General features: G+C 36.7%; 3 protein-coding genes and 1 long non-coding RNA gene across 7 annotated transcripts; 2 read left to right on the top strand and 2 right to left on the bottom strand.

Annotated features, from left to right (window-relative positions):
- Positions 1–932: 932 nt before the first annotated feature.
- Positions 933–3,710, top strand: LOC107592261 (nuclear transcription factor Y subunit beta-like). 2 transcript variants are annotated; one of them, XM_016281678.1, is made up of 7 exons: positions 933–1,030; positions 1,848–1,941; positions 2,059–2,192; positions 2,375–2,572; positions 2,796–2,874; positions 3,036–3,115; positions 3,251–3,709. In XM_016281678.1, exons 2-7 carry the CDS (start codon positions 1,848–1,850, stop codon positions 3,281–3,283), a joined length of 618 nt encoding a protein of 205 aa, XP_016137164.1. In that variant the 5' UTR covers positions 933–1,030; the 3' UTR covers positions 3,284–3,709. The 2 variants fall into 2 exon arrangements, with proteins under 2 accessions (XP_016137164.1, XP_016137165.1); XM_016281679.1 differs by lacking the exon at positions 933–1,030 and adding an exon at positions 1,037–1,188 and having other exon boundaries at positions 3,251–3,710.
- A 198-nt stretch (positions 3,711–3,908) lies between these two features.
- On the bottom strand, positions 3,909–10,976 carry LOC107592226 (host cell factor 2-like). Of its 2 annotated transcripts, none has more exons than XM_016281642.1 (16): positions 10,726–10,976; positions 10,275–10,423; positions 10,003–10,163; positions 9,706–9,914; positions 9,530–9,614; positions 8,453–8,559; positions 8,125–8,352; positions 7,861–8,052; positions 7,693–7,730; positions 7,534–7,591; positions 7,300–7,377; positions 7,186–7,217; positions 6,970–7,101; positions 6,689–6,874; positions 6,324–6,615; positions 3,909–5,053 (listed from the first exon to the last, which is right to left on the bottom strand). In XM_016281642.1, the coding sequence occupies exons 1-16, from the start codon at positions 10,883–10,885 to the stop codon at positions 4,974–4,976; spliced, it is 2,187 nt and encodes a 728-aa protein (XP_016137128.1). In that variant the 5' UTR covers positions 10,886–10,976; the 3' UTR covers positions 3,909–4,973. The 2 variants fall into 2 exon arrangements, with proteins under 2 accessions (XP_016137128.1, XP_016137129.1); XM_016281643.1 differs by having other exon boundaries at positions 7,564–7,591.
- LOC107592228 (uncharacterized) lies at positions 8,531–10,325 on the top strand. The gene is made up of 3 exons (XR_001609958.1): positions 8,531–8,601; positions 9,850–9,945; positions 10,246–10,325. It is a non-coding gene; the product is annotated as an uncharacterized lncRNA (long non-coding RNA).
- A 2,360-nt stretch (positions 10,977–13,336) lies between the features above and the next one.
- Positions 13,337–18,083, bottom strand: LOC107592260 (arg8-vasotocin receptor). 2 transcript variants are annotated; one of them, XM_016281676.1, is made up of 3 exons: positions 18,010–18,083; positions 15,624–16,829; positions 13,337–14,274 (listed from the first exon to the last, which is right to left on the bottom strand). In XM_016281676.1, the coding sequence occupies exons 2-3, from the start codon at positions 16,489–16,491 to the stop codon at positions 13,946–13,948; spliced, it is 1,197 nt and encodes a 398-aa protein (XP_016137162.1). In that variant the 5' UTR covers positions 16,492–16,829; positions 18,010–18,083; the 3' UTR covers positions 13,337–13,945. The 2 variants fall into 2 exon arrangements, with proteins under 2 accessions (XP_016137162.1, XP_016137163.1); XM_016281677.1 differs by having other exon boundaries at positions 18,044–18,083.
- Positions 18,084–23,551: the final 5,468 nt, after the last annotated feature.

The following is a 23,551-nucleotide window of genomic DNA, read 5'->3' as shown; positions in this document are numbered from 1 at the left end:
CAAGAAGAAAAAAGTAAAAATATGAAGAACACAATACAGAAAAAAAGGAAAGTTTTCACAGTTGGCAGTGATAAACAAAGACTGCATTTGAATGTGAAATTCATCTCATTCAGTTCTTTTGCTGAGCTCCAGCACCAGTAATATTTACCTGAGACATGAAAACAGGAAGGAAAGGGAAATAAGAGGAAGTCAGAGGGAAGTGTGTATAGGATTTCCACCTATTTCCATAAAATTAATTTATATGATAATTACCCAGGCCTATAGGCCTACATACGTAATGAGTATGAATCATGTCATCAAACCAAATGAAGGGAACATGATGAAAAAACAACGGTTTAATGATTAAGGTCAATAAAAACGATTTGCACTAGATAAAGGGAACATAGAAATGTCGTTAAATGCCACTTCTTCTAATATTCAAATTTAAAAAAAAAATTTTATTAACAAGATCAAAATACATGTATATGACAAACACCATACATGATATAAACAATAAACATTACACATGAAATAAACAATTTCACACTAGAGGGGCTGTATACAAATACAAATGTATATAAAAATATTAAAGCGTTTACAAACTTTCACCGTTTTAATTGCTTTTTGTTTCATAGAAAACCGTATAGTATCAATATAATCCTCCATTTCCTTCCTAAAAGAAAAAAAAACAAGTTTTTTTGCATGAGAGAAATTTTTGCATGTAAAAAAAATAAGGTTTATCATGTAAACGTGACTGTGCTTTTCTTTGCTGTTCTCCAATATAGCAAATAATACATCTTTCCATAACAAAACTAAATGATTATCAATATTTTGTACAATAAAATTACATACATTTTGCCTAAATAGTTTTACAAAAGGGCACTTGCCAAAACAAATGTACCACAGTTTCAGGGCAACTGACACAAAAGTCTAATATTCACAATCTCATTTCCAGCGCGACCCCTGGTGACCAACATACACGCGTGCACAAACTGTCTCGCGCAGCTCCATTTCCGGCGTCCAATCAAGTTGCAGCGCGAGAGCGAGTCAGGTTTGTATTTGTGGCTCCGGTCAAATGATCCGCTTCAGCGGTAATTCTCGTGTTTAACGGATAGAAAAGGCCGATACCGGCAGGTTTTTACAGGTTTTACCAGGCCGAAGCAGCCGTTAAATACAGGAAGTCTTAAAAGAATGAATGTTTGAGGATGGGTAAGGGATTATTTGAGTGGAGAAATGGATGCTACATCCACGCGAGGCCCCGAAGCCACAGTTAACCACGTTTAATAAACAGCAACTCTAATTATAAAGGAAGACCGTTAATTTCTGGTTAAAGTTTACAAATTGTTCATAAATGAGATATTTCCCTATGTTAAATGTGTGTCATTTGTTAGCTAGAGCTGGGACGATGCTAACCTGCTAGCTGACTATCAAAACAAAGGCTGCCAGAAATACATACTAATAATTATAGGAGCAGTTATTATCGATATTAATAACATAGCCAAAGCCACGTACATATTTATTGCATTATCTGCATTTAAAAAAGTATCTTTTCTAGCCGTTTAATGTAGTGCGTCTAATAAACCTGGCATTGTTTATTACGATTTTTGGTGGTTTTTGACGAATTACTTTTTGTTCCTTTTTTGTAAGTGTACTTATTTTTGTTTCTCTTCGGATAAAAGCGTCTGCTAAATTCGTAAATGTTTTATAAATATTGTACATATGGTTATTCAGTATTGTTATTAATCATGCTTTTTATGCTCTGGAGAGTTTTCTAGTTGTCCTGGGTCATGAGTGAATATTTTAGCTCATTATAAAGCTGTAATTGGAATGAATGTTTTAACCCCCATTGTCCTGTTTGTGTTTTTTAGATGGACGGGGACAGCAGCACCACAGATACCACTCAGTTAGGAATAACTGGAGAGTATATGACAGGAGGGACATATGTCTTGCAGACCCAGGATGGTATGGACATGATGTCACCATAAATCATTATTCTGTGATAGAGATAATGAACAAAGTTTTATAATGAGTCAAGTAGCAGCAGTTTGTCCATTGTCATGTTTTTTTGTTTTTTGGCAGATGATGGGGATGAAAGTTTCAATGACCATGAGGATGGCAACGGCGGTAAAGAGCATTTCCGAGAGCAGGACATCTACCTTCCCATTGCAAATGTTGCCCGCATCATGAAGAATGCCATCCCACAGACTGGAAAGGTAAAATTAGAGAATTTTTAAATTGTTTCCAGGTATGGATAACTCGTAATAACAAAAAAAAAAACTCGTTTTCAATATATTTTATTAGCTTGAATTTGTCCTTTTGGAGTGCATCTATATAAATTCTAATCTTATGTAGAAGTAACCTCGATCGCTTCTGTCATCTCTCTTTTTAAACACAGATAGCAAAGGATGCAAAAGAGTGTGTGCAGGAGTGTGTGAGCGAGTTCATAAGCTTTATCACATCTGAGGCCAGCGAGCGATGCCATCAAGAGAAACGCAAGACCATAAACGGAGAGGACATCTTGTTTGCTATGTCCACTCTGGGTTTTGACATGTACGTGGAGCCGCTTAAACTCTACCTGCAGAAGTTCAGAGAGGTATTATTCACTCACTCACATATGCAAAATTAATAATACATTTCAGATCATGGTCTAAAAACATCAATATAAAGGATCTTTGAGAGAGACATATCGCCTGCACTTTTGAAATAGAAAATTGCAGAATGTGATTTTTAGAAAAGCAATACCTGCATCTCATCATGAATATCATTTTTAGAGCACAAATTGTGGTTCGACGTGAATTAACATTCATATTTCCAAGGCAATGAAGGGTGAGAAAGGCATCACTCCGGTTACAGTCAGCGAAGGCCTTGGAGAAGAGCTTACAGATGACAGTTTCAGTAAGTGCAATCTCTTTCATTCATGTAGCTTATATATTCGTGTGCCTTATTCAGAAAATGTAATGCAATCGAAACATACAGCACTATTCTCTTGCTTATTTATAGCTTTTAGTGTCTTAAAGGGTTTACATAATTAATATTGTGTTACTTTGAACTTACAGCTGGTCAGTTGCCTGCAGGACTGATCACTGCTGATGGCCAGCAACAGAATGTGATGGTATATACCACCTCATACCAGCAGGTTAGTATGCAAACCAACCCATGTTAAACTACAGATATATGACTGAAGATTCCTGATGACACTGAACCATTTACTGTTGTAAGATTTTAGTTATGCTCACTATTTAAACCATCTCTTTTTTTTATGATCCGTTAGATCTCTGGCGTTCAGCAGATACAGTTCTCATGACCGAAGACCGGCCCGACTTATATCTAGTAGCCTGTCCAGCGTCCAGACAGACTTAGCTCTTGCCTTGCAAAGTTTTCAGGTCAGTGCTGGAAGACCAAGAGATGCCTGGTTACCAGAGCAGGAACAAAAGTGCCTGTTGCCAGGAGGCTGATTTGATCTTAAGTGATGTCTTGTAATTCATTCAGTATTATATTTAGGCCAGTTTGTTTTGAATGGTCTGCTTGGTACAGGCCGAACCAAATTATGACTTTTGGGGGGTTTCCTCATATTTAATCATTTTTAAAGTTTGGGATGGGGCAGTGGGAAGATAGAAAGGCCATATTGACAATTTACATTCCCAGAATCGAGGGAATTTTCATTTGATTTGACATTTGGTCTTAATTAACCTATTGAACTGACATTGTTATGCTGATTCTTTGAATAAAAAAAGTGATCTTTCTTTGTTTGAATGTTGTTTAAAGTATGTCTTAAAAATCACCCATGAATATTACAAAATAAGCTGATGAAAATAGTCAAGATCAAAATTAATTTGAACAAATGTATGCCTTGTCATAACAGCGTTTCCAACTAAACTTTATTGCAATACATTTTTTAGTAAATTTTTGTCCACAAGAAGACCATTATGGGAGTGTACATCAAAAAATGTTCTATTTGTGACTGAAATGTTGTGGAACAAATGTGTAAAAAAAAAAAAAGTAGTTACAAAGAAATTCCAAGATTGTCAAAGATTATTTAGCAATCAAGAAAGGGTTGTAGAAATGTTTTTAAGAGCTTGGTTAAAAATAGCTCGTCTGTGTAATTAATACTCTTAGTAGTTCTCTAGGTTAGTGACATGCTAATGGAACATTAATACATATATAATCGCTAATGTAATGTAACTGCATAAGCGATTCTACAAATGGAATATTAAAAATCCCCCAGTAGACAGATTATATTTTTTTTTTTACAGGGTAAATGTGTATTACTGTTTAATGAATGCACTGAATATTTAACCCAAATTGCAGAATTTACGCTTTTATGGCCAAATGTAGGATGTCCTAGTAGTCGTTTTTGTAATGTAACAAAACACGTTGTAATTTTGTACCGTAATAAGGCACAGGAAAACGTTTTCTCCAGTTAAGTCTTTTTAAGAGTAATAATTGGACAGCTTTTGGGAAAAAAAAACGCAATCAAATGAAGGGTGCTCCGGTGGAGCGGTTTATGTTCCAACTACTGTCAATTATGCGGTTCCTAAAAATACAGGAGCCTATTTTAAGAAACATATATGCAGTTTAAGATATGGGGAAGTAGCTCGTTTTCCACTAATGCGTGAATAAATTTTGCTCACAAAAACCATTGTAGGGATTTGGAGGTATAAAAAAAAAAAGTGTTGCCTGTGACTACAACAATCCATAATAAAAATAAATTTATGAACTCGGTATTAAAAGTGTTAACGAAATATGTACATTTTACAGTGATAATGACCTTTTTGACTGATACTGATAAACCTAAAGCTTACAGTATAAACGATACCATGACATTAAAAGGCAATCAATATATAGAAAAACAGTGAACTGAGATCAGCCAATAGAAGAGTTCATTTAAAATGGCAAAAGGCGTTGTGGAATAATAAAGAGAGTGAAATGCAGTCCTGAAGTATTAGAGCTTTGGCAGTCAGTGCAGCAGCTTGCGACCCATCAGGGGTGAGAGTTCATCTGCAGGTGGTGTCAGGCTCTGCTGCTGGAGGACTGGAGTCTGCCTGCATCACTGACGATTTCAGTTTACTCGCATCTGTAGGAGGACATATAAAGCAGTTAGGACCAGACTGTATATTGCATTGATATTATATTGCAGTGTACATTAATGTTCAGACGTTATGAATACTTTATAAGAAATTAAGATTTTTATTTGACATGAAATTGATCAAAAGTAACAGTAAAGGCATTTGTAATGTTACAAAATATTTATTTTTTTAAAGATACTGTTCTTTTGAACTTTCTATTCATCAAATTAACCTGAAAAAATGTATTGCGGTTATGTGCTGATTAATAAATATTAAGCAGCACAACTGTTTTCAACATTAATAATAAGAAATGATTCTTGAGCACTAAATCAGCATATTAGAATGATTTCTGAAGGATCATGTGACAAGGCTGGAGTGATGATGCTGAAAATTCAGCTTTGCCATCACATTTTAAAATATATTATTTTAAATTCTAATAATATTTCACAATATTGTTTTTACTGTATTTTTGGTTAAATACTTGACCAATAAACATCAGCAGCATCAACAATGCCATAATAAAGGTAAGCTGGCTCTTTAATATTTCTTTAATTATTGAAATTATGATTGGTTTGTGTAGAGTTTAAATGCCATAATTGTTGTTTTTCTACAAGCAACATACTACTCAGGAAAAAAATTGGATTTTTTTTTAAAGACCCGTGAAATTGAATTCACTCTGCATATATATATATATATATATATATATATGTGTGTGTTTTATGGCTGTGACATAAAAACCAGAGGTTTTAGGCAATACATCAATCAACCCAAGGAAAAATGTGACCCTGGACCACAAATCCAGTCATAAAGATAAATTTTTTGAAATTGAGATTTATACATCATCTGAAAGCTGATAATTTATACATTATCTGAATAAATAAGCTTTCAATTGATGTATGGTTTGTTAGGATAGGACAATATTTGGCTGAGATGCAACTATTTGAAAATCTGGAATCGGAGGATACAAAAAAATAAAAATAGAGAAAATCAACTTTAAAGTTGTCCAAATGAAGTCCTTAGCAATGCATATTACTAATCAAAAATTAGGTTTTGATATATTTACGGTAGGAAATTTACAAAATATCTTCATGGAACATGATCTTTACTTAATATCCTAATGATTTTTGGCATAAAGAAAAATCGATAATTTTGACCCATACAATGTACTGTTGGCTATTGCTACAAATATACCCGTGCTACTCATGACTGGTTTTGTGCTCCAGGGTCACAAATGAGGATACACATTAATGAGTCAAAGCTTTAGAAGTTTTTGCACACCTTGCAGCCAGCGGATCTGAGTGGCCGGACCGTAGCCCTGCTCGTTCTTGGCAGCGATACGGAAGACGACAGCAGGCCGTGCCGAGCAGTCGATGTGCGCGTTGCTCAGCTGGCTTTCGCTGACTGTGCATGAGGTCTTGGTACCACAGTAGATTCGGATGAAGGCCAGCTCGCCAGGTCTCTCCACGCCGTTCCCTCGACTCTTCCTCACAGCCAAGTACATGGAATACTCTGTGATCTTCCCCAACGGAGAGGTGGGAGGCTCCCAGGTGATATGCACTGAATCTTTATCCTGAAATCATAACATAACATCTAAACGTCTTTGAACGCAAAATGTTTGTCATCACTGAGAAGACTGATTGTACCTTGGTGATTTTTACAGCAGATGGCGCTCCAGGAAATCCAAGCTGGCAGGTTTTAAACTCGCTGACGGGACTGAAGTTGCCCAGGCCACGGCTGTTCAGTCCGGCCACCCGGAATTTATATGTGACTCCTGAGGCCAATTCCTGCTTCTCACGATCCTTAAAACAATGAGGACCCGGCAACTCCCACTGTCGGACAGAAAGTGGTGACGTAAAACGCACTGTCACAACTGGAAACCATTACAATTAGGTGTGGTAGTATCAAACCAATAACACAGACAAACCTCACTGTCAGATGAGTTTCGACCAAACAGGGTCGATGCCATGTCACCTTCCTCAGAAGGCAGGAAGTAGTGTGTAACCTCACAATACAGTGTTTTAAACACACCCACATCAAACCACACAGAGTCCTCAGACTGTAAGGGCAAAGGGAGAAAATGTGTCGTGTTTTTAGGAGATTTATACCTATATAAATACAGAAACACACTGTAACACCCTACCTGTTGGGATGGTATGGGAGAAATGTCTCGTTCTGTGAATGATAATATAAATAGTAAGAAAGGAAAACTACAGTAACAATTGATCTATTTTCAACAGGAAGTGTGTGCTCATACCTTTCTGGCACTGAGATGTACTATTCAGCTTACCAGCCTTATTCATGTTTGATGGCATCACGGAAACACCTTCTTGATCTTTGAATATGCACATTAAAAATACATCATCAGGTATATATGTGACTGAACCACTTTGTAGCACAGAAAGACCAAAAGTAAGAATGCAAGAGTGGAAATAAACATGCGCATTAAACTACATATCAGAAGCAGTGTTCACTTTTCTACCATTGTCACCTTTAGGCCGGACGTCTGTCCCTTCCTCACCTAGTTCTTTTGGCCTCAAAATGCTTTCCTGAAATGAGAAAGGCCCTGTGAGATTAATAAAAAATATAATATATATATATATATGATATATAGTCATATATGAAATACACTCAAATGCAGAAATCTGACCTGTGAAGAAGATTCTTTTTCTTCTCTTGGCTGGGAGTCTAGACAGAAAATGTATATAAATTATACATAATTACATATTAATAACAGTTATTTAAATTATAAATAATATACACCGGGTTCTTACACCTTTTCCAAAATTAAATTTGAGCACAAAACAACTTGTAATACCTATTTGTACAGATTCCTTTCTGTCTCCAGTGCCTGATGGTGTGGACTGTGGTTCAGTAGAAGCGGACTGAGATGTGATTGGCTGCAGTTGAAGCAAATAACATTCAGCTGCAGGTAAGGGCCGCCAGGCGACATGCAGCATATTAATTGTAGACTTCACAAGGAACACTGCACCAGGAGTGGAAGGCTTCTCTACACACAACAAATCAGAACTTGATGATTTAAATGTTCAGATGTAAACTTTGTTGATTTAATATCACTCACCTGTTTCAAGGTACCACAGATCTTTGCAGCACACCTGGTAGTTATTGTACTTTTTGTATCCATCTCGCCCACTCCAGACATACAGACGAGTGCCGACGGTTACTGCGCTGTGTCCAGCTCGTGCTTTCGGCCAGTGTGCATTACCCTCTTCCTGTTCATCCAACTGTACATCTGAAGCCGATCCCTGCTGCTGTTCTTCAGGTGTCAAGTCATGCCATGTCATTGTGTCTACAGTAAGCAAACCATACCAAGAGAAAACGAGTAATGATAATAAAGCAATTTTTGAGATTATCTAGCTGCAAGAACAATGTAATATTCATGATCATACCAAGGTTTAGCATGGAAAGAGAGTTGGTGCAGACCCACTTGACTCCATCGGCAGTGAGTGCATCCTCTGCCTCTCCAACCGGAACCCAGCCTCCAAACACATATAACCTACAACAAGAAGATAAAGAAGAAAAATTGAGACAGTAGGAGGTAAAATAATACATCTTGACTTTATTGAAAAGTGAAATTGAGAGAGGAAATGGACAATGGAGCTGTTCAGTCATGACGTCAATATCTAGGCAAACCCAAGAGGCTAATTCACCCCTAATGGATTTCTAATGGGTTTTCAGAATAGTGGTTTTGTCAACATTATATGAGGAGCCTCTGTCATTTCTCAAATGGGAATTTTGAAACCATTGTGACATGACATTAAACTGCTTTCTGCTGAATGAAATCCAATACTTGTTTCTTACAAATTTTGCGATGCTGATTTCAGAAATAGTGCCCGTTTAGTTATAGAATGTCACTTTTTCACAAAACATGATTGGCTTTTTGTAGCATTTTTGGTTTCGACAACAATTTTTTATTATCCACAGAAGAACTGCCATAAAGACATGATTCCTATTTTCCTCAGGTTACAATTATTTGTTACATTTTCACACATATAAATGATTTATGTACATTTTAGGTGATTTACTACATCCAAACAGCAGAAAACAGAAAATGATGTTAATTTTTATTATGCATAAACTGTTATGTGAAGTTACTTAACATTAAATGGAGTATTTTAACATATTTCTTTACTCCTATGCATATTGTAAGTTAAATTATACACTTTGAATATTTTTTGTTATTTAAACATGACATTTGACTGCACTGAGTGCATTAAAGCTGATACATATAATATGAAAAAGCATTCTTGCTGTGTAAAAAAAACTACACGATGGAAGGTTTTTATTGATATTTTTGAACTCGGCATCATCAAATTAGGTAATAGAATTCGATAATAGTAGGTCTTTTTGCAAATCTGCAGTATTTTTTTTTTAAGATACTGGGCTGTGTTATCTTTCCTGTTTTAGAACCACAAACTGAACCGCTTCCTACAGTAAATCAAAAAAGAAACAGGCTATGGCTTTACTTGTTTCCAATCCCATTGGAGGTGTGCAGACTCCTGGGTAGCGGCAGTTGACCTCTGATTAGAGGTAATGTCCAAGTCATAGTCTCTGAAATTAATGAAAACAAGCTTGAACTAATATAAAAAGAGAGCGAGGTCATACATCTCTGTTATTTTGATGAATATGAACAAGGCCTTACCGATGTCTAGTTGCCACAGATCATTCAGTCTGTGCCCACACATGCCCCCAAATATGTACAGCTTTGGGCCACTCCCGCCCTTGCCACAGTACACCACAGAACTATGGGATTCCCTGGCTGACGGACCTCCACCTTTGGTTTCAGGGATGTTCCAGCCTTTAACCCCAGACTGGACCTGCAGCTCCAGCTCATAGAAGTCATCTAAATACCTGCATAGAGACACAAATAAACATCATCCATGTGAGTATGTATGTGTTTTTGCGTTTGACAACCATAAATGCATGTAAATATGCACACCTTGGTATATTGCCATTTGGATCTTCACTGTCATTGGCCATTCCACCAAAAAGATAACACTTATTAGCGTGAAGAGTGAAGCTGTGGCCAATCCGTGGGCATGGAAGTGATGCGTTCCTCGGTGGACGGGGCTTCAGTTTCTTCCACAACCATCGACTGGCCTAAAAGAACAGATATGAAATCATAGCCCTGGCCTCCTAAAGCTGTGTACTACCATCATGAACTATTAATGCTTTTATTTAGGTATCAACTGAGCTACATTAAGTGCTCACCTGCAGTTCATAGAGGCTGTTGGTATACTGTCCGAATTCAACCATCCCTCCAAACACCAGGATCCGTGTGCCTTCACAAACAAAGCCATGAGCGGCACAACCAGGTGGGATATCGCCTCTCACTGCTGGCAGGAACCACTGCCTAGTCACTGAAATATATGGTTTAGAACTTCTATTAATGAAAGATTGTGTACATCAGCATTAAATATGAATTTCTAACTATTTTAATGTACAAAAAACAGTCAGCTTTAATGAATATGAAAACATAACAGAGGTTAGTAGCATTTCTATCTATTTTCATGTATATTATTAACCAATGATTTGTTTACAATAATCCATCAGTGCATTTATTGCTGGGTACTACATGCAATCTGAAGTCACGTCTCTATATGAGTTTTTATAAATGATACATCCATTGTACTATGTAGTATTAATGCAGTTGGTGCCCTACCTGAGTTATAAACATGCAGATTGGTCGCTATTCCCTCGTTTCCACCTCCAAACACAACCACCAGCTCTCGTATAGACACGGCCCGGTGCCCGTGCCTCGCCCTCGGAACAGGTCCAGCGTAAGACCGCACTCTTTTCCATTTGGGACCCTTATTAATCATAATAGGTTATTTCACATAGGTTTGATTTTGCACAATTGCTTTCGAGTAAAGGCGGACTGCATACAAACAGTTCTTAGCGCTTCCCCGTGCGTGAAAACGTCTCTGTGATTGGCTCAACGCCTGTCACGTGACTTAAAGGCGACGCACTTTCGACAAATCAGCCGTTTGTAGTTCTTGGGCCTCCCTCCCCTTTTTTATTATTATTTTTTATTTTTTTAGCAAATACAGAAAATAAGCCCCCGGGACAGTAAAAGCAATTCTTTACATTAAAATAATAGGATAGATGCATATCACGAGGAAAAAAACTTAATGTGTAAATGTGTGCCGTAGACAAAGAAATTAAAGTTAAAAATAAATGCTATTCTTTTCAAATAATCTACTAAAACAGATGCATATTATAAAGTTCTTATTATAATTATAAATTATATTAAATATAGTAGTGCATTCATGGAGACAAATCAAAAAAATATAAAAATAAATGATTACATTTTAAATATTTAAATACAGTATAGTTTATACATTACAACATGAATGTTCTCTTTTAGTATAGCAAGTGAGTGCTGTTGACATTAAACAAACGAATGAAATAAAATATTATTTGAATTCTAATAATTATGAATGTGCAACTTGTAGGGTAGATTTTGTACAATGTGAACATTTCTATTATGGCAGCTATCAGTGGCGATGTCCTTAATATTTATTTTCAACCAACAACTTAAAGATAACATTTCAGAGGCATCAAAACGGCAGAAGATTAATCTACGGTCCATGAACTGTGTTTAAGTTGTAATATCTTATGTGAAACCTAGAGGTCAGCAAAAGTCTATGAGGATTTGGGGTTTTCAGAGGCATAGCAAATGAGGAATGATTTTACAGACATACCATAAACGCTAGACGTTACACTCTAAAAAATGCTGGGTTAAATACAACCCAGTGCTGGGTAAAATAGGGACAAACCCAGCAATTGGGTGAACATCCAGAAGGGTGATTTCGTTACATTGCATAAATCATTTTTGGTTCCTCAAAGAATCTTTCAGTCAAAGGCTCTGAAAAGAATATTCTAAAGAACATTTTTCCATTATAAAGTACATTCCATGAATGTTAAAGGTTCTTTGTGAAATGATACCCCGGTTCAATTTGTTTGTGTTTTGTATGTGTCTCGGCGCTTGTTTTAGTGGAACCTCCTTCCTGGCTCTCTGTTATATTTTCAATGTCTTTGAAAGTCCACACGACCCTTGCCTTTATTAGATTTGCTGCCTCAAAAACTAAGAACCTTTCCTGTTTGACTCATTGACAAGGCAGGCCTTACCCGTCCACAACATTTAGTTTCAATTGGGTTTGAATCCTATAATAAAACGCTGATTGCTTGCCAGTGGTGTTCAGGTCGGAGGATGAAACCGGCATTATGTGACGAGGTTTGTTCGAATCCTGGCTTAGCCAGAACGTACATTTTGATAAGACTGGGATTGGCAGATTGGAGCCACTGGGGTTTTCATTTTAAGCAGATAAGGGAAAGCTGTGGGAGATGAAGGGAGTTTAAATGTAACCTGAACTGAGATTGAAGCAGATGTAAAGGATCACCTGTGTGAACTATAGAAGACTTGTATTCATACATCCACTAAATCACCTTGAGAGCAGTTGGTGAAATAATCAATGCAATAACAATTCAGAAATGTGAAGTTAGTTCTGAAAAAAACTCTGCAATATTTGGTTGCAGATACCACTTGGTTTGAGTATTTTATAGCGACTTATGCTGTGCATTTAAGGGTGGAAGATTTACTTTGTAATAAGAGTGTGTTCTGGTCCCACGTTATGCAACCAAGATTACAGACATTGGTCAGCATTGGAAAATTACTCCCACAGTTCACCGAGCCGGTAAAAAAAGCTTAAGTTTATATTCCATCCTTCTTTGATCTCAGTGCCATTATTACTAATATACTACGTCTGAATCAGGAAGAGACCTGTCAATCAAACATATATTGAGCCTGTGTATTATAAGGGTGATGAATCATTTCACTGGAGAAAGCAATATTTTGGATAGAGGACTCGTAGCCAGAAACAACATTTTGAAGTTAAAAACATCTTAATTTGTTTATTATAAGATTTTTACTTCACAAGATGTTAGTCGATGGACTGGATTTGTGTGGATTACTTGTGGATTTTTGTGATGTTTTATCAGCTGTTTGGACTCTCATTCTGGCGGCACCCATTCACTGCAGAGGATCCATTGGTGAGCAAGTGATGCTACATTTGATCAAATCTTTTGATGCAGAAACAAACTGATCATCTTGGATGGCCTGCAGGTGAGTACATTTTCATTTTTAACCAAACTGGACACACAGATTGTTTCTAACTGACGTGTTTTATTTGTTGAGATATTTTTATATATTTACATGTCTTGAGATGTATTCTCTCTTTTTTTCTTCTTTGAAACAACAAAATGCCAGTTTTCATACACATACATTTTTATATTTGCATAAACAGTTTGCCAAACACCAGACAAGCTGTTTCAGTTTTAGTCATTTTGCTCAGTTAAAGTTTGGCACGACCAATACAAGACAGAGCTCAAGTTTTACACCAGTGCTAAAATAACATTTTGTTTAGTCAGTCATAACACAATACACTCTTTTACTCCCACCTAGTCAAAAAGAGTGATATCGGTGTAAACAAATAAGACACACGTCAGCTCAAGAAATGAAGCTGAAGTTCTCACCAATATTAAAACACACAACTGAAGTCACAGACTTTAGTCGTAAATAGAAAGTGCAACGTGACATAATGTGCTGTAAAATAAATGCATCATTTATAAGAATGAACACATTTTTTGAAAACCAAAAATCATTCAATGTAGATTACGAGACAATCAAAATCTCATTCACCATGAATATTTCATATTTTTAGAGTAAGCAACCTAGATAAGCAGAAAATGAGCAGACTCTCACCACACAACTTATCTTTTAAAGCCGTATCATTAGATAACATTTTTTTTATTTTCATGCTTCTTTATTTATCCCCATCTGGCTCCTAGGACTCCACTGGAACACTCTGGCTTGATTTGCGCTAACAGTCAAGTTGCAAACACTGACTGGATTTACGGGAATAGTCTAGCCCTAAAGACTGACTGGACTTTCGGGAGTTGCATGGGTCTTTCCAAGAGTCGAACCCATCTTTGGTCTGGACAGCAGCCAGCTTGGTCAGGAGGGTGTTCCTCCGGATGCTGCTGTCCGAGTCCACTTTGTGTAACGTGTTTTGGGGTTTGTTCCAGCAGGGGAAACAGGCTAAGAAGTCATGGAGGAGGTGTCCGCTGAAGAGCATGTAGATCCACGGGTTACAGCAGCTGTTGAGACTCGCCAGCAGGGCAGAGAGGGTCACCGCTGCATTCTCAGAATCTGAAAAAGAGAAGGATTGAGTGATGTAGCCTTGGGGTTAAAGATTTGGGCTGATAACTGAAAGGTTGCAGGTTAAAACATTGCAAAAAGTTGATACGTTTTTGCTGCATTGAGCAGTAACATCTACTTGAACTACAATCTGTTTTGACTCGCATGATAATCAAAATAGTAGATTGGATTTCTTGTTTCTGAAAATCATTTGCTTTATTTGGTACTCTTGAGTCTTTGCACAGTAGGTTTGTGCTCTGATTATACGTTCCCCTGTTTTTCAAGCTTAAATCAATTATAGATAGATCAATATGCCCTGTCAGCCTTATGAAATATTGACAAAGTATTACGTTGTGTAATCAATGATTTTTCATTCCATGGTGCACAAGTATTTCTCAAGATTGGAAGACAAACTTCCAATAAGGCAACATTAGTTTTATATAATGAAGCATTATGTAACGGCACAGTATATATATATATATATATATATATATATATATATATATACACACACACTGATAGTAATGAAAAACAGTAATACAACCTCTTGAATTATATATATATATATATATATATATATATACACACACACACTGATAGTAATGAAAAACAGTAATACAACCTCTTGAATCCTGTAATCTCAAAGGAATGCTAATGGACTTCAGAAAAGTATCCTCTGAGAGACAGATAAGATCTTCCTGGATAAACTGAAGTTCTGATCTGGAAAACACATTGAATGGAATCCAGTATGATCTTTGGTTCTTTCTTGTTTGGTCTTTTTAGGAGTGGTTCCTAATTATTATAGAAATTACATTAGCATTTTCATCAGCAAGGAAATTAAACCATGCCTGATGCTTGCAATTACATCTTATTACTAGAATTGTGAATATTGCCAGAATTAGGGCGAATATATTGCGTTTTAAATAAAACCGATGAAAACGATTAGGTTGTCTTGTATTGTTTTATTATTTATTTATTTATTTTTCATATACATTTAGGTTTCCAAAAGTTTTCAGTAACTACAAAATAAGATAAGTTACTCAGGGAGTGCGAAATAAATTCGCGAACGGAAATATGCGCGAGGACCATAGCACCAGCTGCCGGATTGTTTTCTTATGTACGGTAAATAGAAATATATTATTATTACAATTTATCAAGCTCTTTTTTAAAGAATTATACACGAAAACAAAAATAGTGTTTTGTTTATACTTTAAGATGTTTACCGTTGGTTTTAACTGCTCTAGAGCGACAAAAGACAAACTTTCAGCGTTCGCGCCAGAAAGTAGAATTTACATTTAAAACGTTTTTAAACTTAATACTGAGCTTAAATATATTTACATGTGTAACCCTGATCAACTTACCATCCCAGGAGAAGTTTTCATCCCAGACTGACCACATTTGCACGATGAAGAACGGAGCCCAGCACACAATGTACGCCAAAACAATCACGAATGTCATCTTCACTGTTCTTAGTTTGGCTCTTGAGATGATGGTGACACTACTGACAGACGCCTTTCCAATCATCCCGTTCTTAGTGCTGTGCAGAGTGCCTCTCTTGGTCTTGGACTTGAAGTTCTTCCAGATACTGTGGCATATGAACCCGTAGCAGATCATGAGGATGATGACAGGGATGAGGAAGATGCCCACGGTGATCCAGGTGATGTAGGCTCGGATGCCCCACGGCTCGATGAAGTGGCCCCAGCAGTCATACACATCCGAGCCATTCTGGATCTCGCTCAGAGAGAAGATGAAGTATTGAGGGGTGCTGAGCAACAGGCTGCAGAGCCAAGTGGACACGATCATGATGTATGCGCGCTTTGTGGGCTGCTGGAGAGTCTTCAGAGGGTGGCATATGGCGATGTAGCGGTCCAGTGTCATCATCACCATCATATAGGTGGACGCGAACATGCCTAGGACTTGGAGATGCTTGACAATCCGGCAAAGAAAGTCAGGTCCGTAAAACCTGAAGGTGATCTCCCAGCAGAGCTGTGGAAGAACCTGGAAGAAAGCCACCACCAGATCTGCGAGGCTCAGGTGCTTGATGAACAAGTGCATCCGTGAGCTCTTCTTCTTGGTGTTGTGCATGGCCAGCAGCACGCACAGATTTCCGATCACCGCAACGAGGAAGGTGACGCTTAAAACCGTGATCTCCATTTTGGCCACGTCTTCGTTCCTGCCGAACGGGTCGGTGTCGTTGTTCGCCGTGGTTTGGTTAGACGCGTAGCCCATGGTTGGGTTTGGAAACGAGCTGTGATTTTCATGCGTAAAATCTTGCGCGCTCTCTCAGGTAAGCTTCATTGCGCACGGATTCTCGTGCGTAAAAGGCAGCAGATGGGAATCCTCTACAGAGACTTCAAGTGTGCACTCTTAGACTGAAGAGGACAGATGCATTTAAGTCTCCTAGACGTGGATCATATTCTGGTGGTGCGCATGTGCTTCAGTTGTGGTGATCTGACGCGCAAAGGTCATGACGATCGCCAGACAAGTGCTGCTTTCCTTAAGTCCAGCCCCCAGTGAAGAGGCTGGCAAGCTCAAGAGATGCCCTCTCTCTCCTCTACTGCACGCCCCTAACCAACATTAAAAACAACATTAATACAAGTAAAAGTAAGTATACTCGGCGCCCTCAGTGGAACCAACCGAGCGTGTTCAATTTCATTTATAACATACCAATATGCCTCAATCATTTATGCAAGTCAAGTCACGTTTATTTACACAGTACAGTTTTTTTCCAAAGCAGCTTCCCAGTAATTAACAAGAACATAACAGTATTAATGCTGCAAAGGTCTTCAATCATAAAAAGCTTATCATTATTCAGTTTTTAGTTTGTCAAAGTTTTTTTATTCTGCTGTTTTTTTAGGGGTACGCTCTATAATTATAATTATAATTATATTTATATAAAACAGTAGTTGTTTTTCCATTTAGCAAATACAGCCCTGTTTTACTCGTCTATAGGAAACCCCAACTGTCCTTAAATTTTCTAATTGGATTCTGTCATGTTCAAAATACAAATTCCATATACACTCTTAAAAATAAAGTTGCTTCAAAAGGTTCTTCAACCGATGCTATAGAAGAACCATTTTTGGGTTCACAAAGAACCATTCAGTCAAAGGTTCTTTAAAGAACCATCTCTTTCTTACCTTTTTGTAATCTGAAGAACCTTCTTTCGCCACAAAGAACCTTTTGTGAAACAGAAAGGTTCTTCAGATGTTAAAGGTTCTTTATGGAACCGTTTAGACAAAAAGGTTCTTCTATGGCATCGTGAAGCACCTTTATTTTTAAGAGTGTAGTTAATGGCAAATGAATTGAGCTTGTGCCACACACTCTGTCATTACTTGAGTATTGTGTTTGAGACATACAGCTCAGTATGGCTATATAGATTTATAATTAAATATCATCCTAAAACACTCAAACTAGTTTTTCAGTTTTTGCTGACCTTTGGGGTCACATTTGAGCATTTTATCTTGCCTGAGCATGTATGTGTATATGTGTAAATAAAGAGCAAGGTGCGGTGAGTATACAAATCGTAAAATACATTCTGATTTTGGTGTAAAATGCTTACAATATATGCCTAATTGCACTTTAAAAAAACACATTTGATTTGTTAATGCCATAAAATTTTGTAATAGTAATCCAAGTTATTTCAGTTGCAAGGTTTTCAACAGTGATGAAGCAGCCGCTGGGTTTAATGAGCCAGATGTGGTCACTGAGAACCAGAGATGCGAACAAAGTTTTGAACACAATGCTTACTTGCAAAACACTTATGGAAAGAAAGCCTCCTTACGATGTCAGTGAAGTCAGAACATCTCCTCTGAAAGTCTGAGTGCAGATAATGAGGAACAGGTGCCTCATTACCCATGATTCGCATTTAGGCTTTCGTTTATGGAGATTGTTTGCTTGAAGCACAAATGAGTTAAGCGAGTCTCTGATGTAGAATCTACATTTGTAAAATGAATTAGCACATGGCCTGTTTGGTTGAATTTATAAACATCTGTGGCCTTTAGTGTATATGTACCTATTAGCAGATACATAAAAAATTGTGTTGATTTACTTTGAAACAATTTTCACTCAGAAATTGCTAGTAAACTCTACAAGTATTACAAAGAAACAGAATATATTGAATTGGAAAACATGACATTTTCAAGTAGAAAGACCAGTATTTTCTTTATAAAGTGCTCCAATAATCTTTATTTTATTTACAATTTTGAAGATACATATCCCGTAGCATTACAAATATACAGAAAATAGGTACAGGTACATTATGTCCTGTCTAAACTTGCTGAAAAGAAGACATTTGTCAAGCCGTTTCATGGGTTATTTTTATCATTGTTAAATAGATATGAAAAACATTCTGAAATACTTCTTGTCCTCTTTTTCTCCAGATCATTGCTGTGGAGGTGTGGTGAAGAAATAGGGCACAGTCGAAAGCAATGTTAAATTACTCCAGAGTGGTTTTTACTGTGAACATTTGTAAAGAGGTGGATGGACTGAAAGGTTTCTGCTGTTTTATGGCCTGGGGTAAGTGTCTTGAGCACTTGAAGAAGTATGGCGGTAATACAAAGTGTGACACTTAGACGACAATTTTCAGCTAGGACAGGGATTGGAGTCGTGTGGGAGTAAATGCTCGTCTGTCTCAGATGCTGATGATCTTTTGCCCTCTCTTTTCTGATGAGCCTTCATTATGGATGGAGGTAATCAATAATGCTGCATTATGCATCCATTGACTGCATTCCCCATCAGTGTGCACCACAAGGGTTCACCCTTAGAGGAGGCACATTTACATTTACATTTCTTCATTTGGCAGATGCTTTTAGTCAAACGAGGAATATAAAAGAGCACATCATCTTGAGGTGGCATTAGCATGAAAACTGTTCTAGAAAGTCCAAAGACTGTTCAGAGGAGTAAAAAAGCTAGAATAAAGATGAAAGAAAGAAATTGCGAAGTAGGCTATACATAATTATGCAGTGTCCAAATAGTATCACACTTAAAAAATGTTTGAATTGCAATGAATTAGATACAAAATATAACATGCTGTAATAGAAAGTTCAAAGATTGTTCAGAAGAGTACAAGCTAGAATCAAGTAAGAAATAGTGAAAAATACAGAACTAATATACAGTGCTCAAGTACAAAATGTTTTTGGACACTCGAGTCACACTTAAAAAGGTCTGACTTTCATTGAATTAAATACAAAATATAGCATGCTGTAATAGAACGTTCAAGATTGCTCAGAGGAGTACAGGCTAGAATAGAACAAGTAGAAATAATATGTACAGAAATAATATGCAGTGTCCAAATACAAAAACAAAGTATTTGAACACCTTTGAACATTTGAGTCACACATTAAAGAATGTCTGATTTTCTTTGAATTAGATGCAAAATATCTTATTTTAAAACTGTACAACCTCTATGTAAAAGAATATTTGAATAAAAAGTAAATAAAAAAATAGTATATTTATTTAAATTGCATTTGATTTGATATTCTGTTATATACAGTTCTAGAATTTATGCAGTTTTAATTGTGGCGTAAGTGACCAAATATACATATGCATAAACATAATGTAATCAGAATTACTGTCCACCAGAAAATAATAAAAACTGCTTATTGCGCATAACTTAAAACAATGTGGAATATATGCTTCTGCTTAAGAATATCTAGTTAATTGCTATATTTAATTCAGTTTTAAGTGTTTTCCCAAAGATTTAATTCCAGTAACCTAAAACTTTGGCAAATTGGTTTGTTTTTAAAGGGTTAGTTCACCCAAAAACGAAAATTCTGTCATTAATTACTCACCCTCATGTCGTTCCAAACCCGTAAGACCTTCGTTCATCTTCGGAAAACAAATTAAGATATTTTTAATGGAATCTGACAGCTCTCTGACCCTCCATAGACAGCAAGGGTCCTACCACGATCAACGTCCAGAAACGTAGCAAGGAGATCGGTAAAATCATCCATGTGACATCAGGGATTCAACCGTAATATTACGAAGCTACGAGAATACTTTTTGTGCACGAAAGAAAGAAAAAAACGACTTTATTAAACAATTTGTCTCCTTCGCGTCACCCGCTTGACATAAACAGCATATGTTGTTCTGTGTCAGCCGCACCAGACGGTAGTACCCTTGTTGTCTATGGGAGGGTCAGAGAGCTGTCAGATTCCATCAAAAATATCTTAATTTGTGTTCCGAAGATGAACGGAGGTCTTACGGGTTTGGAACGACATGAGGGTGAGTAATTAATGACATAATTTTTATTTTTGGGTGAACTATCCCTTTAAGTTGTGTAAAGCCAGCCAATCAGATTGGAGTGGGGATTTTACATTTCCCAAAAATGTAATTCCACTAACCTAAAACTTTAATAAAGTAGTTAGTTTTTAAGTTGTGTAAAGTAAGTTGAATCGAATGTGGGCAGTTCATGCATGCTTTCAGAGGCTGAGGCTATTTTTACTGTAATGTATGGTGGTGTCACTGGTGGGTTTGGGCTGCGCAGGTCATTATATCTGAAGCAAGCAGGTCTTTGGTTGCGTACAGAAACTGCATTAGTCATTTTAACAGTGTTTTCACTGTGTAGGATTTTCAGTGTAAATGCAAGTTTATAACTGTTCAGGGATTAATTATTAGCAGATGAAGTGTTGGACAGGGAGGATGTAGGCAGCACGACATCATGAACAAACAGATAAAAAGACTTTTGTCTCCTTATTAGAGAACATGAGGGCAATCTTCAGGCAAGAACAGATCTAGAGATCACACGTCCCTCATCTCTGTCTGTATCTTCCAGCCCACGTATCTTTTAACCTTGTTACATTTTATACCTTGTGTCTTCCCACAAAACAGCAGCTGTGAAGTCGACACAAGCCCATTTGCTGTTTATTGTATTGTCAGAGAGATAAAGATGTGTATGTGAAAGAAAGGAAAGAGATCTGTGCCAGAGAGTACATAAAAGAGAATTTTAATTTCCGTCCCCGTTCACAGATTCACAATGTTTTAATGTCCAATTTATATGCATAAAGCCTCAGTCTAGAAATTCTGCTTCAAATTTGGGGTTAATGCCATAGTTTGTGTATTTTATCAGTGACAGCTGTGATGCATTTGTTTGGGTACATGAGCCTACAAGGATTAATGATCAATATCTTTTAACCTTGTTACAATGGCCTACCTTGTGTCTTCCCACAAAACAGCAGCTGTGAAGTCGACACAAGCCCATTTGCTGTTTATTGTATTGTCAGAGAGATAAAGATGTGTATGTGAAAGAAAGGAAAGAGATCTGTGCCAGAGAGTACATAAAAGAGAATTTTAATTTCCGTCCCCGTTTACAGATTCACAATGTTTTAATGTCCAATTTATATGCATAAAGCCTCAGTCTAGAAATTCTGCTTTTTCTGAAGTTGGTTCAAATTTGGGGTTAATGCCATAGTTTGTGTATTTTATCAGTGACAGCTGTGATGCATTTGTTTGGGTACATGAGCCTACAAGGATTAATGATCACAAAATATTAATCATTCATCTTTTTTCCTCAAAATAACAATCAGTTGTGCAACCTGTGTGTTTGAGTGTGAGCATGTGTATGCATGCTTTTAATACAGCAGAATTGCACTTCAAAATATATAAACGTATGCAAATGTATGCAAAATGCATGTGTTCTTTTGTTTGTGTGATCAAAACTGTTGTTTATGAACTATGTAATTAATGTTAACTCATATTTGCGTAATTTTTGCTTCAAACACACCTCAAAACACACCTTATGTGTGTGGTCATGAAGACATTTGAGAGGTTGGTGTTGGCTTATCTGAAGGACATTACTGGACCCTTACTAGACCCCCTGCAGTTTGCTTACCGAGCAAACAGGTCCGTGGATGATGCAGTCAATATGGGACTGCACTTCATCCTGCAACATCTGGACAAAACAGGGACTTCAAAATATATAAACGTATGCAAATGTATGCAAAATGCATGTGTTCTTTTGTTTGTGTGATCGAAACTGTTGTTTATGAACTATGTAATTAATTTTAACTCATATTTGCGTAATTTTTGCTTCAAACACACCTCAAAACACACCTTATGTGTTTTTAAAAATATTTTTATTTAGCTTTATTTTTTTTTTAATAAAATGTAGCTATTTAGCTGTTTTAGTTTGTATGTTTTTTTTTAAATGTCAAACTATACTTATTTTATTCAGTCAGCTGCCAAGGCAACATTTGTTTTTCAGCTAATGTTTAGATTATTTTGTTATTTCAGACTATAATTTTAATTAACAATTTTAGATAACAGGTTTTAATTTTAGATAACAGGACTGCCAAACTTTTTTATTTCATTGCCTGATGGCCAATAAAACTGACAAAACAACTTACAAACTTCAGTCATGCTAATGATGGCGTCACAGCAGGTCAGTCGTCTACTGTACAAAAACATGGTTCCTGCACAAGTCGGTGTAATGCTTGTTCTACTGAACATCGTAGTTTGCTAGCTAAAGATTTGTGGGTGTAAATGTTGTAGATACATTACAGATTCTGTGTTATCTTATACTTTCTCTCTCTCTCTCACTCTCTGTCATTCATTTATTGAAGAAAGTGAGACAGAGATTCTGGAGCCAAAGAGCCACTTTTGAAGGATGTCTCTGGTATTTTCCCCTGTAGGTCATGATTGCTTTGATACAGACAGATGCAAAGAGAAATTTCAATATCACATTCAATATTCAATATCACACATTTCATGAAAGCTGAGGATGTTAAGATCGACATATCTGCCTCATTAAGAAGGAGAATGAAAAGTTAGACAAGAAAGTAACTTGTGAGAACTGTTGGTTTCTGAACAATGTTTTGAACAATGTTCACCATAATCTTTTCCATACAGTTGAAGTGAATGGTGATGGGTTCTTGTCAAACTCCCAAAACAACAATAAATGAATCATAAGTCTGACTTATAAGCTATATTTCAATTGTTCTGAAGCCAAATTAAAAACCTTTGTTATTCACCGCAATATTAAATATGAAATCTTATTTACATGCATTGTAATCTACCATAATGCACAAACCTTTAATATGCAGATATAAATGAGATTCGAAACAGAGTAAATACATTTTAATTTCAAGCTGTTCCACAAACAAAGCTGTCATATGGTTTTGGAAAACTAAATGACACAAAAAATGGCACCAAAAAAACTCAAATCTTTTCTGCTATCCTTATTTGTGCTGTAAACTAGCATTTTTAATCGCATTATCATTTTTAAATGTGCACCATTTCGTAAATGAGCTCTTCATAACAGGCTCATTTTAAATTGATAGATCAAGAAATGGGA

Source organism: Sinocyclocheilus grahami, unplaced genomic scaffold (assembly GCF_001515645.1).
Source record: "Sinocyclocheilus grahami isolate Dianchi unplaced genomic scaffold, SAMN03320097.WGS_v1.1 scaffold151.1, whole genome shotgun sequence".
In the NCBI taxonomy this organism is placed as follows: domain Eukaryota; kingdom Metazoa; phylum Chordata; class Actinopteri; order Cypriniformes; family Cyprinidae; genus Sinocyclocheilus; species Sinocyclocheilus grahami.
Note: the sequence above shows the minus strand (reverse complement) of the source record. Positions and strands in the feature narration are given on the sequence as shown.

Excerpts from the sequence above, each read along its gene's own strand:
- LOC107592261 (XM_016281679.1), top strand. The coding sequence starts at position 1,848 with ATGGACGGGGACAGCAGCACCACAGATACCACTCAGTTAGGAATAACT. Across the intron at positions 2,573-2,795 it reads ACCTGCAGAAGTTCAGAGAG|GCAATGAAGGGTGAGAAAGG; the intron begins GTATTATTCACT and ends CATATTTCCAAG. Across the intron at positions 3,116-3,250 it reads ATACCACCTCATACCAGCAG|ATCTCTGGCGTTCAGCAGAT; the intron begins GTTAGTATGCAA and ends ATGATCCGTTAG.
- LOC107592226 (XM_016281642.1), bottom strand. The coding sequence starts at position 10,885 with ATGATTAATAAGGGTCCCAAATGGAAAAGAGTGCGGTCTTACGCTGGA. Across the intron at positions 7,378-7,533 it reads GACAGACGTCCGGCCTAAAG|ATCAAGAAGGTGTTTCCGTG; the intron begins GTGACAATGGTA and ends GCATATTCAAAG. Across the intron at positions 7,218-7,299 it reads TACATCTCAGTGCCAGAAAG|AACGAGACATTTCTCCCATA; the intron begins GTATGAGCACAC and ends TATCATTCACAG.
- LOC107592260 (XM_016281676.1), bottom strand. The coding sequence starts at position 16,491 with ATGGGCTACGCGTCTAACCAAACCACGGCGAACAACGACACCGACCCG. Across the intron at positions 14,275-15,623 it reads TGAAAACTTCTCCTGGGATG|ATTCTGAGAATGCAGCGGTG; the intron begins GTAAGTTGATCA and ends TCTCTTTTTCAG.